Below are 15796 nucleotides of genomic sequence, written 5' to 3' on the forward strand. Positions count from 1 at the left end.
GACCTCAAGTGATCCACCTGCCTCAAATTCCCAAAGTGCTGGGATTACAGACATAAGCCACCGTGCCCAGCCTTTTTTTCACTTTGAAAAGTGTCTGGTCTACTTCCAGGACCTCAGTTGTGGGCAAAATTTTTAGCTTTTTCTTGTTGTGCAGTCAGTAACCATTTGCTCTCCAGCTTCCAAAATTTTGTTGCTGTTATATTCTCTCCTGTTCCCTTTTTTCTTGTTTATGCTTATCCTTTTATTGATTGAGCAGGATCTGGGGAGAGAGTGTCAGGAAACTGATATGCTCAATCTGTCGTGTGTAACTAGAAATCACTACTAGGTATTAATAGCATATATTATACCACAAATTAAGTTAGGCTTTTATACTATGAGAGTAGATTTTCTCAACATTTATTTGTAATATCTTACGGATTTTAGATTATAGTGCCAGAGGTTTGGAGATAAGTAGAAAGTTTACATGTAAAAATAGTGCTTCCTGAATTTTTTGGCCATAGTACCTGTTTTTCGAGCAATACCTGCTAATACCACAAGGAACACAATGTTCCTTAGAGTCATGTGAGACGTGCTGCTCTGAGCTCTCTTAGGTCAATAAACCACAGTTTGCTGAGTTCCCATGTGGAACTTTTAGGGTGTCAACATTTTTCCTTTTTTCTTTTTTTTGGGGGGGGAGGGACGGAATCTCGCTCTGTCACCCAGGCTGGAGTACAGTGGCACAATCTTGGCTCACTGCAACTTCTGCCTCCCAGTTGAAGCGATTCTTTTGCCTCAGCCTCCCGAATAGCTGGGACTGCAGGTGCGCACCACCATGCCCATCTAATTTTTGTATTTTTTTAGTAGAGACGGGGTTTCACCATATTGGCCAGGCTGGTCTTGAACTCCTGACTTTGTGATTCGCCCGCCTTGGCCTTCCAAAGTTCTGAGATTATAGGCATGAGCCACCATGCCTGGCCGGGTGTCAACATTTTTTCACAGTTGTATAGTTTGAACATATAAATGTTTTCATACACATGTATGAATAGTATATGAATAAATATATATATATGGCACAAACCAGGTTGAAGGATCTAGTTTTATAACTCTTCATGTATTCTCTGCTCTGTGGGAAGATTTTATTTTGTTTTGTTTTTGAGATGGGGTTTCACTCTGTCACGTAGGCTGGAGTGCAGTGGCACAATCATAGCTCAGTGCAGCCTCAAACTCCTGGGCTCAAGTGATCCTCCTATTCCAGCTTCCTATAGCTAGGACTACAGATGTGTACTACCATAAGTGACTAATTTTGTTATTTATTTATTTATTTATTTATTTTTTTTTTTTTTGAGATGGAGTCTCACTCTGTCGCCAGGTTGGAGGGCAGTGGCGCAATATTGGCCGACTGCAACCTCCGCCTCCCGGGTTCAAGTGATTCCCCTGCCTCAGCCTCCTGAGTAGCTGGAACTACAGGCGTGTGCCACCACGCCCAGCTAATTTTTGTATTTTTAGTAGAGACGGGGTTTCACCATGTTGGCCAGGATGGTCCCTATCTCTTGAACTCGTGATCCCCCACCTCGGCCTCCCAAAGTGCTGGGATTACAGACATGAAGCACTGTACCCGGCCTAATTTTGTTATTTCTTTTATTTTTGTAGAGGTGGGGTCTGACTGTGTTGCCCAGGCTAGTCTTGAACTCCTGGTTTCAAGTGATCCTTCCACCTCAGCCTCTCAAAGTGCTGGGATTACAGGTATGAGCCACCGCGCCTGGCCTCTACGTAAAGATTTACCCTATTTCTCTCACCATCAGTATCTGTTTCTGCATGTTCTACCATTAGGGAGAATACGTGATCCAGGAGGGAGCAAGGCAGAAGTTAATGCCTTTTTTTTTTTTTTTTTGACATGGAGTCTCACTCTGTTGCCCAGGGTGGAGTGCAGTGGCACGATCTTGGCTCACTGCAGCCTCTGCCTCCTGGGTTCAAACGATTCTCCTGCCTCAGCCTCCCAAGTAGCTGAGATTACAGGCGCCTGCCATCACGCCCGGCTAATTGTTTGTTTGTTTGTTTGTTTGTTGTTGTTGTTGTTGTATTTTTAGTGGAGATGGGGTTTCACCATTTTGGCCAGGCTGGTCTCGAACTCCTCACCTCAAGTGATCCGCCTGCCTCAGCCTCCCAAAGTGCTAGGATTACAGGTGTAAGCCACCTTGCCTGGCCTTGAAGTTAACGCCTTTTGTGACCTTTTGTGATGTTATTTCTGCAACATCCTTTTGGTTAAGGTCAGCCCTCTCCAGTGTGAGAGCATACTGCCCAAGGGCTTGAATACCAGGAAGCAAAGATGATTGGGGTCATGTTGGAGGCTGACTACTATTCTCTGCTCTGTCCCTAAGTCATGTCCTCCCACATGCACAGTACACTCCTCCCTTCCCAAAGCCCCCAAAAGTTACATCCCATTAGCACATTGGTCCAAAATCTTATCCTCCAAAGGCAACATGGATTTATACTCCTTAAGTGAGATTTCTCACACTGTCACCCAGGCTGGAGTGCAGTGGCACTATCACGGCTCACTGTAGCCTCGACCTCCTGGGCTTAGGCAATTCTCCCCACTCAGTTTCTCAAGTAGCTGGGACTGTAGGTGCATGCCACAGATGCCAGACTAATTTTTGTATTTTTTTTAAGAAGCAGAGTCCACTATTTTGTCCAGGCTGGTCTCGAACTCCTGGACTCAAGAGATCCTCCTAGCGCAGCCTACCAAACTGCTGGGATTACACCCACCGCACCACACTGATCCTAAGATTTCTTGAGTATAGCCCTTTGAGTACAATTTTTTGCCCCAACAAAGTCTAGTGGAGTAGGCATAGGAGAATTGGTAGACCCTCCCTTTTAAACAGGAAAAATGATGCCTATAGTCCCAGCTACATCGGAGGATAAGGCGGGAGGATCATTTGAGCCCAGGAGTTCGAGGCTGCAGTGAGGTATGATCACACCTGTGAATAGCCACTGCACTCCAGCCTGGGTGACAAAGTGAGAGACTCTGTCCAAAAAAAGAAACTAAAATACAGATACCACAGGACTATTTTTCTCCTCTTGTTCAAGGCCATTTATAAAATCTCTTGCTTTTGGGCTGGGTGCAGTGGCTCACGCCTGTAATCCCAGCATTTTGGGAGGCTAAGGCAGGCAGATCATTTGAGGTCAGGAGTTCGAGACCAGCCTGGCCAGCATGGTGAAACCCCGTCTCTACTAAAAATACAAAAGAATTAGCTGGGCGTGATGGCACACACCTGTGATCCTGTCTACCCAGCTACTGGGGGAGACTTGAACTGAGGTTCAAGGAGAATCGCTTGAACCTGGGAGACGGAGGTTGCAGTGAGCCGAGATGATGCCACTGCACTCCAGCCTGGGCAACAGAGTGAGACTCCATCTCAAAAAACTAAGTAAATAAAATAAAATAAAACCTCTTGCTTTTTTTTCTTTTGGTAGGTATTGATTGGCATGTACGGCCTCCTTTGTCAGGACTTCCTCCTCTTGGTAAAATGTCTCTCAACAAGGACCTGCATTTTAACACTTCCGTTGCTAACTTGGTCATTCTTCGTGGGAAAGATGTGCAAAGTGCAGATGTGGGTAAGAAATTCAGGTGAAAATTAAGATTTACATTTTGCACCTGTACATGCTATATGGTACAAATGGTTTTTAAAAAGTCCCTGTATTCTTGGAGAAAGGAAAGTAATAACTGTGTGTTTTAGTGGCAAAATTTGACCATGTTATCAGTTAGTATGTGACTAGACACCAATATAGAAGTGGTTTAAACAAGATAAAAGTATAATTCCTTTAGCTGGGTGTGGTGGCACACGCATGTAGTCCCAGTTACTTGGGAGGCTGAGGCAGAAGGATAGCTTGAGCCTAGGAGGTCAAGGCTGCAGTAAGCCGTCATTATGGCAGTGCCCTCCAGCCTAGGCAACAAAGCAAGACCCTGTCTCTATTAACAAAAAAAAAAAAGAATTGTTTTCTGAACATCTGGCTGCCCTGTCACCCTTACTTTATTTACCATCTGGCTGCCTCCTTATAGAAATGAGCAGAGGAGGACCTGCCTCCTTTCCTTTTTTGTTTTGTTTTTTTTTTTGAGACGGGGTCTCACTCTGTTGCCCAAGCTGGAGTGCAGTGGTGTGATCTAGGCTCAGTGCAACTTCCGCCACCCGGGTTCAAGCAGTTCTGCTGCCTCAGCCTCCGGAGTAGCTGAGATTACAAGCATGTGCCAGCATGTCTGGCTAATTTTTGTATTTTTAGTAGAGACGTTTCTCCATGTTGGCCAGGCTGGTCTCAAACTCTTAACCTCAGGTGATCTGCCCACCTCAGCCTCCCAAAGTGTTGGGATTACAGGCGTGAGCCACTGCGCCCGGCTAGGCTTGCCTCCTTTTCTGAAAGTCTCACATCACATTTGAATTTCTGTCCCATTGACTGGGACCGAGTTCTGTGCCACACCTCACTGCAAGTTCAGTTAAAGTTTAGGGGAATTGATACTAAGGAAGAAGGGGTGAATGGGAATTGCTAAGGAGCAGGAATTGCTGGACAACCAGTGGTATCTGTGACAAGCATTTTGTTTCAAATTTTTCAGGAAGTTGAAAGAGCATTATTCTTTTTGTGTGCATTTGAGACAGAGTCTCACTCTGTCACCCAGGCTGGAGTGCAGTGGTGTAATCTCAGCTCACTGCAACCTCTGCCTCCCAGGTTCAAGTGATTCTCCTGCCTCAGTCTCCTGAGCAGCTGGGATTATAGGCATGCACCACCATGCCTGGTTGATTTTTGTATTTTTAGTAGAGATGGGGTTTGACCATATTGACCAGGCTGGTCTCAAACTCCAGACCTCAAGTGATCCGCCTGCCTCGGCCTCCCATAGTGCTGGGATTACAGGTGTGAGCCACTGCGCCTGGCTGAACAGGCATTATTCTTACTAGCTTTGTTTTTCTATGGCAAGTTTCCAGGTTCATTTTATCATGACTTCAGTAAGTATCACGTTTGCTACTTCTTGTTGTGATGCAAAGAAAACCAAGGCCCAGCACAGTGGCACGTATATGTTATCCCAGCACTTTGGCAGGCTAAGTCAGGAGGATCGCTTGAGGCTAGGAGTTCGAAACCAGCCTGGGCAACATAACAAGACCCCATCTCCACAAAGAATTTTAAACTTTAGCCAAGTATAGTGGTGCACACCTGTAGTCCCAGCTACTAGGGAGACTGAAGCAGAAGGATCACTTGAACCCAGGAGTTTGAGGCTGCAGTGACCAGTGATGGTGGTGCCACTGTACTCCAGCCTGGGTGACAGAGTGAGACCCATTATCAAAAAGAAAAAAGAAAACTGAACAATCTAGTCCCTGTAATGCCCCTTAGAGAAAGAACAAATAATAATTTAAAATAGGGCCAGGCACAGTGGCTCTCACCTGTAATCCCAGCATTTTGGCAGAGGTGGGATGATTGCTTGGGCCCAGAAGTTTGAGACCAGTTTGGGCAACATAGTGAGACCCCGTCTCTACAAAAAATAAAAATATTAGGCATGGTGGCGTGTGCCTGTAGTCCCAGCTACTTGGGAGGCTGAGGTGGGAGAATCACTTAAGGGCAGGAGGTGAAGGCTGCAGTGAGCTGTGATAGTGCCTCTGCACACCAGCCTGGTGACAGACCAAGATCCTGTCTCAAAAAGAAAAAAACAAAAAAAGACTAGCAGTATATTACTTTCGAATAAATGATCCATATTCATTGTACAGAAAAAAAAGGGACCAGTGCAGTGGCTTATGCCTATAATCCTAGCACTTTGGGAGGCTGAGACAGGTGGATCACTTGAGGCCAGGAGTTCGAGACCAGCTTGGCCAACATGGTGAAACCCCATCTCTACAAAAAATACAAAAATTAGCTGGGCATGGTGGCGGGCACCTGTAATCCCAGGTACTCAGGAGGCTAAGGTGGGAGGATTGCTTGAGCCCAGGAAGTAGAGATTGCAGTGAGCCAACATCATGCCACTGCACCCCAGCCTGGGCAACAGGCTGTCTCAAAAAAAAAAAATTAGTAATAATTCACACCTTTCAGAAGAGTGTTAAGAAGAATGCGCACCACCATGTACAGCTAATATTTTTTATTTTTAGTAGAAATGGGGTTTTACTGTGTTGCCCAGGCTGGTCTTGAACTCCTGGGCTCAAGCGATCTATCCTCCTCCATCTCCTAAATTGCTGGAAGTCATCGCGCCAGCCATCACAAGTTTTAAAAGGCAAAATAAAAGATCTCTGATGAAATAGACAAGAAAATATCTGTTTGTTTATTTGTTTTCACAATTACTAATTTATGCTATAAAAAGATGGCTTATCTTGTTTTTACTCTAGAGGGATTTAAAGATCCAGCTCTGTATACTTCCTGGTTGAAGCCTGTTAATGCTTTCAATGTGTGGAAAACCCAGCGGGCCTTTAGCAAATATGAGAAGTCTGCAGTGTTGGTCAGCAACAGCCAGTTCTTAGTAAAACCACTTGATACGATTGTTGGGAAGGCATGGAATATGTTTGCTTCAAAGTAAGTATAAAATAAGTCTACAAACCTTTCTTTTTTTTTTTTTTTTTTTGAGACAGAGTCTCACTCTGTTGCCCAGGCTGGAGTGCAGTGGCACGATCTTGGCTCACTGGCTTACTGCAACCTCCGCCTCCCGGGTTTAAGTGATTCTCCTGCTGCAGGCTCCCAAGTAGCTGGGATTACAGGCACCCACCACCACACCCAGCTAATTTTTGTATTTTTAGTAGAGGCAGGGTTTCACCATGTTGCTCAGGCTGGTCTCGAACTTCTGACCTCGGGATCTGCCCACCTCAGCATCCCAAAGTGCTGGGATTACAGGCGTGAGCCACCATGCACTGCAACCTTTCTAACCTATAAGCAGATACTGTAGCGTGTAAGCATGAGGTCTGATCTGCAGGAAGCATAGTTACCACTTTGTAGGTGTGAAGGTATGAAGCCTTGGGCACGTGACTTCAGGCTTCATTGCCTCATCTGTATAAGTGGGTCCTAACTGAGGACATTTCTGGTGAGGATTAGATAAGATAATCTTGTAAAACAGCTAGTACAGTGCCTGGCTAGTAAATGCTCAGTAATTGTTTGACATTATTAAAGTAGAATTTTATTATGAAGCAGGGACAATAAGATAGTTTTCAAAAATAAGATCCAGCCGGGCATGATGGCTCACACCTTTAATCCCAGCACTTTGGGAGGCTGAGGCGAGCAGATCAGCTGAGGTCAGGATTTCAAGACCAGCCTGGCCAACAGGGTGAAACCGCATCTCTATTAAAAATACAAAAATTAGCTTGGCATGGTGGTGGGTACCTGTAATCCCAGCTACTTGGGAGGCTGAGGCAGGAGAATTGCTTGAACCCAGGAGGTGGAGGTTGCAGAGAGCCGAGACTATGCCATTGCACTCCAGCCTGGGCAACAAGAGCGAGACTCCGTCTCAAAAAAAAAATTAAATTAAATTAAAAAACATAAAATCCTTGGGAGAGTGGAAGATCCTTATGTTCAATAAGATTATGATTAAATTCAACTCAGTTTGATACTAAGAAATGTCTACTTCATACTAACATGTTTTAGCAGATGTCTTGATCTCTTCCACAGTTACTTAAGTCAAAGCAAAATTCTTCAGATGACTGGACAAGGCTTCTAACTCTCTTTTTCTTTTTTTTTTTTGAGATGGAGTTTCGCTGTTGTTGCCCAGGCTGGAGTGCAATGGCACGATCTCCGCTCACTGCAACCTCTGCCTCCCGGGTTCAAGCAATTCTCCTGCCTCAGCCTCCCAAGTAGCTGGGATTACAGGCATGCACCACTACACCCAGCTAATTTTGTATTTTTAGTAGAGACGGAGTTTCTCCATGTTGGTCAGGCTGGTCTTGAACTCCTGACCTCAGATGATCCGCCCGCCTTGGCCTCCCAAGGTGCTGGGATTACCAGCGTGAGCCACTGTGCCCAGCCACCTATAACTTTCATTAGTTCGGATACCCCAGGGCCCAGCCATCCTGCATGTGACCATTCCATAAAACCCCACTCAGGCTGGGCGTGGCGGCACACACCTGTAATTCCAGCACTTTGGGAGGCCAAGGTGGGCGAAGCACAAGATCAGGAGTTTGAGACCAGCCTGGCCAACATGGTGAAACCCCGTCTCTACTAAAAACACAAAAAGTAGCTGGGCGTGGTGGCGGGCACCTGTAATCCCAGCTACTCGGGAGGCTGAGGCAGGAGAATCACTTGAACCTGGGAGGTGGAGGTTGTGGTAAGCCAAGATGGTGCCACTGCACTCCAGCCCAGGCAACAGTGCAAGACTCTGTCTCAAAAACAAACAAACAAAAAAACCCACTCCACAGGGCCATGAACTCTGTCCTCTTCTGGTGTCATTCCCTTCCTACTCTCATTAAATGGTAGCAGCCATTATTATATCAATTTAATTCATGTCTGCCCTTGATATTCTTTTTGCACATGATTTTTGTGCCTCAGAACATTTGCGGGGAGCAGCCAGGTGCGGTGGCTCACACTCGTAACCCCAGCACTTTGGAAGGCCAAGGCAGGTGGATCACTTGAGGCCAGGAATTCAAGACCAGCCTGGCCAACATGGTGAAACCCCACCTCTACTAAAAATGCAAAAATTAGCCAGGTGTGGTGGTACACACCTGTAATCCCAGCTACTTGGGAGGCTGAGGCACAAGAATTGCTTCAACCCAGGAGGTGGAGGTCACAGTGAGCCGAGATCACACCACTGCACTCCATCCTGGGTGATAGAGACAGAGCAAAACCCTGTCTCAAAAAAAAAAAAAAAAAAAAAAAATTTGTGGGGTGGGAGGGATTGAGAGGGACCACCCTGGCACAACTACAAATTAAATGTCCTGGGAGCACCTGGGAGGCTTCACTCCATTCCTAGAACTGGATTGATGTGTTTTCTAGTTTCAAGGCTTATATGAAACTTCTCAGTCACTTTTCAGAGTTTATACTGAATATAGGGTGTTATATATATACACTGAGTAGACAGCCAAATCTGAACATGCTACTCTTTCCTGGGTGCCTCTCGTTTGCCAATTTTTTGGACACTGAAAAAACAGGGAGCTTGACATAAATTTTGAAAGTTCAGGCCGGGCGTGGTGGCTCACACCTGTAATCCCAGCACTTTGGGAGGCTGAGGCGGGTGGATCACCTAAGGTCGGGAGTTCCAGACCAGCCTGATCAACATGGAGAAACCCCGTCTCTACTAAAAATACAAAAGTAGCTGGGTGTGGTGGCGCATTCCTGTAATTCCAGCTACTCGGGAGGCTGAGGCAGTCGAATCGCTTGAACCCAGAAGGTGAAGGTTGCAGTGAGTAGAGATCGCGCCATTGTACTCCAGCCTGTGCAACAACAGTGAAACTCCGTTTCAAAAAAAAAAAGGGCTGGGTGCGGTGGCTCACGTCTGTCATCCCAGCACTTTCGGAGGCTGAGGCGGGTGGATCACGAGGTCAGGAGTTCAAGACCAGCCTGGCCAATATGGTGGAACCCCGTCTCTACTAAAAATACAAAAATTAGCTGGGCGTGGTGGCATGTGCCTGCAGTCCCAGGTACTCGGGAGGCTGAGGCAGGAGAATCGCTTGAACCCGGGAGGTGGAGGTTGCAGTGAGCCAAAATCATGCCACTGTACTCCAGCCTGGGTGACAGAGCAAGACTCTGTCTCAAAAAAAAAAAAGTTCACTAATCTTTGGAGTAAACAAAGCAAATGTAAGACTTCTGAACGATTATGTGATCTTCAAATGTTCATGAGCTAGAAAAGGTCTGTTTATTGTTTAAGAGTTACTCATTTGCCAGACATTTTTTATTTTGTAATTTCTGTTGTTTTTTTTTCTACCAGAGCCTACATTCATCAGTACACAAAATTTGGAATTGAAGAAGAGGACTTTTTAGACAGTTTCACGTCATTAGAGCAGGTTGTTGCCAGTTACTGTAATCTCTGATCTTGAACAATGGGAAAAGTACCTTAAGGCATTTTTGGACTAAAATATTTTCAATACTATTTTCTCTGTAAAGTTTTCAAAGTTCTCCATCCTGGCTAACACGGTGAAACCCCGTCTCTACTAAAAAATACAAAAAATTAGCCAGGCGTGTTGGCAGGCGCCTGTAGTCCCAGCTACTCGGGAGGCTCAGGCAGGAGAATGACGTGATCCCAGGAGGCGGAGCTTGCAGTGAGCCGAGATCGCGCCACTGCACTCCAGCCTGGGCGATAAAGCGAGACTCCGTCTCAAAAAAAAAAAAAAAAAAAAGAGTTTTCAAAGTTCCATTCTGTTAAAGTAACCACGTAGAATGCTGAGTCTATTCTGCATACTATGCCCACAGAAAAGGAAGAAAACTTTTTAAATGGAGAATCGCATGTTTTCAATGAAAACATTCACTTGGTATTTCATTTGTAAGGAAAAAAAATGGTTCTTTTATAAAGAACTTTGGGGAAACACTTTGCTGAAATGTTGGGACTCTGGAACTAGCCAAGAAAAGAGAATATTCTCTTTGTCTACATGTTCCTAAATCTTTACTCCAAAACAACTCCAAAAACAACTCACAAAGCATGAACCAAACTTTCACAGCATAATTTCAAGCTAGGGAATTGTAATTCTGTACTTAATATATTCATGTTTGAAGTGAATGCTTTGAACCACAGGAGGGAGATGTTGTCAAATGCTACAGTGTGAACATGTATTTTGAATATTCTGTAACAGGGTAAGTTTCCACTCTAAGCAGCTATTTAAAAATAAATATGAGGATTTTGGTAATAAATGCTTATGCTTAAGTACAAAAGTAAATAGGTAAATGTGTACTTAGTGTGCTTTTCTTAAACTTTTTGGGCATGAGAAAATTGGCTCAGATTTTGTTTTGGATCTTGGAATGCCAGAGCAGATATTGATTTTATTCAATTATTGCTTTAAAATTACTTATAATGGGCTGGGCATGGTGGCTCACCTGTAATCCCAACACTTTGGGAGGGCAAAGTGGGAGGATCACTTGAGGCCAGGAGTTTGAGACCAGCCTGAGAAATACAGTAAGACCCCCATGTCTACAAAAAAAAAAAAAACGATTAGCTGGGTGTGGTGGGATATACTTGTGGTCCAAGCTACTTTGGAGGTTTGGGTGGGAGGATCACTTGAGCCTGGGAGGTCTCTGCATTCCAGCCTGAGTGACAGAGTAAGACTGTCTCAAAAAAAAAAAAAAAAAAAAAGGAATGAAATTACTTATAGGTATTCAGCTGGTACAGATGATGGTTATATGCTTTTCAGTAAAAGGGGTAAGAATTTTCACCTAAATTTTTCACTAAGTTGAGAAAATTATCACCAAGGAAATATAGTTACTTGATGAAACTGACACACAAGATACGAGTTTCACCCAAGACAAAACATGCTTGGAAATTGACAACTGAGTTTGAAGGGAACGTTGTATTTCCATAAAACACATCACATGCAATATATTAACAAATGTAAAATGATAAACAAATAGGAACATTTTCCCTTTCTGACAAATCTACCAATAGTGACTTTTATATGGAGAAATGACAGTTCACAGCTTCACTGGTTCTTCTTTTTCTTTCCATATGGAAATGATTACCTTTTTACTGTTTTTCTTATCAACTGTTGCTATGATTTAAAATACTGAACCATATCTTATTTCTAAGGAATGTAAAAAGTGGTCGGTTCTGCTGCTAAAAGGCACACCCCACTGCTGCATTTCATTAACCCAAGTATACTTGAAAAATAATTAGATCATAATTTTTACAAAACAAGTTAAAGTAATTGTTTAAGCATTGAAGAGATCCACAGACTGAAATAATTTCCCAGACTAAACCAGCATTCATGAAGATCTGTAACTGAGTATCTCACCAGGGGTTAATCTGATTCTGAGGAACCTTGCTAGAAGTTAACTTGAAAGAAAGTCATAAGTTGCAATCATTTGATATTTGAGAAAATTCATGAGGCACCAATAGGGGCAAGTATATTTCTAATTTGGCAACTCGTGGAATCATTAGCAGGTGAATATTAGAAACAAATCCCAACTAGACAGAGCTCTGGGTCCATTTACTTATGCTATTTGACCCTGTTTTACGATCCACAACTGCATTATTTGATATGTATGGTTACCTATTACATATGTGTGTGTGTGTGTGTGTGTGTGTATATATATATATATATTTTTTTTTTTTTTGAGACAGCATCTCGCTCTGTCATCCAGGCTAGAGTGCAGTAGCATGATCTCAGCTCACTGCAGCCTCAACCTCCCAGGTTCAAGCAATCCTCCCACCTTAGACTCACTAATAACTGGGACTATAGGTGTGCACCACCATGCCCAGCTAATTTTTGTATTTTTGGTAGAGACTAGGTTTCCTCATGTTGCCTAGGCTGGTCTCAAACTCCTGGGCTCAGGCTGTCTACCTGCCTCGGCCTCCCAAAGTGCTGAGATTACAGGCGTGAGCCACCATACCTGGCCAATACCTAAGTATTTTAAAGCTTGGGTGAAAACATTTACATGGAAAATAATTTTTTTCTTGTCTACTTGGAATAACAAAATGTTTGCTCTTAAAATTGTGATTTTAAGTTAAAAATTAACACCAAGATGCTGATGTCAAAACTTCCAAATGGGGTGGCATTGGAAATGTGTGGAGATAATTTTTATTTTTATCTTCTCCATAATATATTTTTATATGTCTCCACAAATTTGTGTGGAGACAATGGCCAGTCAGCCAGGACAACATTGGCTCCCTTAGCTCCTGGGCATACAGACCCAGAAAACTTTGAAAGTGTAATTTCTTAGATTACGGGATAACTGGCACATTGCATTGTCAAATATTATCCTGCAGAGCCAGAATGCACCCCTGTGGACAATGAGCACCATGTGAATGCAAACTGTTTCTTATTGTCAAGCTCTTTCTCTCTTATCTCCCCAATCTGTGCTTTTCTCAAGAGCTTAAGCTGTAGAACCTGTTTTTTCCCATGCATTCGCCACTTCCAGCCCTGGGATCTCCCCGAAAACTCCCCTCCCCCATCCACCCTTACTATTCAATCTACAACATCTCTCAACATCTTTCTCTTATATTTTACCCATCACTTAGAACTCACTAAGTATGCCAACAATTCACTATTATCAGCCAATTCATCCATTCAACCAGTATCTATTCAGTGCCAGGCATTGAGGAAGATGTTAAGGATACAGGGATCAATGCTAACTTGTCTGAATGAAGAAGCTTTTTGAGATGTTTAGTGCTACAATTCTAGCTTCCTAATTATTGCTCGTTATCTTGCCTGTGTGCATATTCACCTTTTTTCCAGGAAAGAATGTGGTCCAAGAAAGAACAATGAACTCAGAGCTCTGGTCTGGGCTAGACTTAAGTGTTGAAATGTCTCTTCACTGGCTCTGTAGGCTCTGTAAACTCTACTTTGCAGTATACATACTAGTGATTCTTCTCCTGACCACCATGTGTATCACACTTGAATTCCTGTCCAAAATTTTCTTTTAAAACATACTGCATATGTCCGTAACCCACTATCTTCTCTCATGAGCCCAAAGTTTGACAGATACACCTTTCTTGTTCTGCCACCTACCCACCAAATATGGCTTTAACCACTAGCTTGTCATTTTGGGCCAACAATCATTTATTTTATTTTATTTTATTTTTGAGATAGGGTCTCACTCTCTTGCCCAAGCTGGAGTGCAGTGGTACAATCATGGCTCACTGCAGCCTCAACCTCCCAAGCTCAAGTGATCCTCCTGCCTCAACCTCCTGAGTAGCTGGGGCTAGAGTGGTACACCACTACACTCGGCTAATTTTTTTTATTTTTAGTAGAGACAAGGTCTGACTATGTTGTCCAGGCTGGTCTCAAACTCTGAGGCTCAAGTAATCCTCCTACCTCAGCCTCCCAACGGCCCTCCCTCCTCGGATTACAGGTGTGAGCCACTGCACCTGGCCAACCAACAATCATTTATGTTAAGAGATATTTCCTCAACTGTTATCAATCATATTGTTTCCTATGGGTTTGAGGAATGTGAGCTAAAAAAACTGGCTTCAGCCAGGCACAGTGGCTTACGCCTGTAATCCCAGCACTTTGGAAGGCTGAGGCGGGTGGATCACCTGAGGTCGGGAGTTCAAGACCAGCCTGGCCAACATGGTGAAACCCCATCTCTACTAAAAATACAAAAAATTAGCTGGGCGTGGTGATGCACATCTGTAATCCCAGCTACTTGGGAGGCTGAGGCAGGAGAATCGCTTGAATCCAGGAGGCCAAGGTTGCAGTGAGCTGAGATCGTGCCACTACATTCTAGCCTGGGCGACAGAGCAAGACTCCATGTCAAGAAAAAAAAAAGCAAAAAACTGGCTTTATGTTTTTAAATAACTTCCTACTCCTACACCCTGAAATGTCTCAGATGATGCAATGTCAATCTTATTAATAGATGGAAAACCATTTCCGCAAGTAGGAATGCTTGCACAAGGAGTTAAGATAAATAACGTAAATATTTCAAGTTTCTGGGAAACATAGTGTCAGGTCAGTGTATGGCATTCCAGCTGTGGAAAAGGGGAAAAGATACAAAGTCCTAATCATTTAGACTCTAGGGAGCCAGTGAAACAGGAAGAGATGAAAAGAAAGGTCAGGGGAACTGCTAAAAAAGAAACTTGATGGGTTTTGAATTATAAACTTTACCTAATATAAACGAAAAATAAAATTCTAAGCCTTCGAACATCTGAATGGATCCCTCCTATCGTCAAGGGCATTCCAAAGCTAATCCGAAAAACTTTTTCAGGCCATGATGGAAAGGGGGTAGGGTTGGACAGACACATACCCTGTTCCCTTTTGGAATTCCTGACAGAACAGACTCTTTTTTATATATTTTTTTTATTTTTTTGAGACGGAGTCTGGCTGTGTCTCCCAGGCTGGAGTGCAGTGGCACGATCTCGGCTAACTGCAAGCTCCACCTCCTGGGTTCACGCCATTCTCCTGCCTCAGCCTCTGGAATAGCTGGGACTACAGGCACACACCACCACGCCCGGCAAATTTTTTTTTTGTATTTTTAGTAGAGATGGGGTTTCACCATGTTAGCCAGGATGGTCTGGATCTCCTGACCTCATGATCCACCCGCCTTGGCCTCCCAAAGTGCTGGGATTACAGGCGTGAGCCACCACGCCCAGCCAGAACAGACTCTTACGTCTGGTAACAAACATTTATACTCATTGTTCTCTCCCTCCAAAGCCTGCTACCTCCAGAACAGACTTTTACGTCTGGTAACAAACATTTACACTCATTGTTCTCTCCCTCCAAAGCCTGCTACCTGGAGGCTTCACCTGCATAAAACCTTGGTCTCCACAACCCCTTATCTCAACCCAGACATTCCGAAGTTTTTAGACAATAATGTAACTCTTTCAGCCAATTAAAATTTTTTTTCCTTTTGACACAGAGTCTTGCTTTGTCACCTAGGCTGGTATGCAGTGGTGCGATCTTGGGTCATTGCAACCTCTGCCTCCCAGGTTCAAGCGATTCTCCTGCCTCAGCCTCCCAAGTAGCTGGGGTTACAGGCCTATGCCAAAACACCCGGCTAATGTTTGTATTTTTTTTTTAGTAGAGATGGGGTTTAGTAGAGACGGGGCCTCCCAAAGTACTGGGATTATAGACGTGAGCCACCGTGCCTGGCCTTGATTATTATTATTTTTGAGACAGAGTCTCACTTTGTCGCCCAGGCTGGAGTGCAGTGGCGCAATCATGGCTCACTGCAGCCTTGACCTCCTCTGGCTCCAGCCATCCTCCCACCTCCGTCTCCTGAGTAGCTGGGACAGCTG

At 44.1% G+C, this 15796-nt stretch overlaps 1 protein-coding gene across 7 annotated transcripts in view; it reads left to right on the top strand.

The window, feature by feature from the left end:
* TUBD1 (tubulin delta 1) overlaps nucleotides 1–10782 on the top strand; it is a 33538-nt gene extending 22756 nt beyond the window's left edge. For 4 of the 7 annotated variants that reach the window (XM_063718810.1, XM_054537025.2, XM_054537027.2 and 1 more), the window contains 3 exons: nucleotides 3448–3588; nucleotides 6330–6513; nucleotides 9845–10782. In XM_063718810.1, the coding sequence (XP_063574880.1) occupies nucleotides 3448–3588; nucleotides 6330–6513; nucleotides 9845–9947 (428 nt within the window). In that variant the 3' untranslated portion in view covers nucleotides 9948–10782. Of the gene's footprint in view, nucleotides 1–1629; nucleotides 1723–3447; nucleotides 3589–6329; nucleotides 6514–9844 lie in introns of all 7 variants that reach the window. The other 3 variants (XM_054537024.2, XM_054537023.2, XM_054537026.2) reach the window with 2 other exon arrangements.
* The last annotated feature ends 5014 nt before the right edge of the window (nucleotides 10783–15796 follow it).

Source organism: Pongo abelii, chromosome 19, assembly GCF_028885655.2.
Source record: "Pongo abelii isolate AG06213 chromosome 19, NHGRI_mPonAbe1-v2.0_pri, whole genome shotgun sequence".
NCBI classification, from domain to species: domain Eukaryota; kingdom Metazoa; phylum Chordata; class Mammalia; order Primates; family Hominidae; genus Pongo; species Pongo abelii.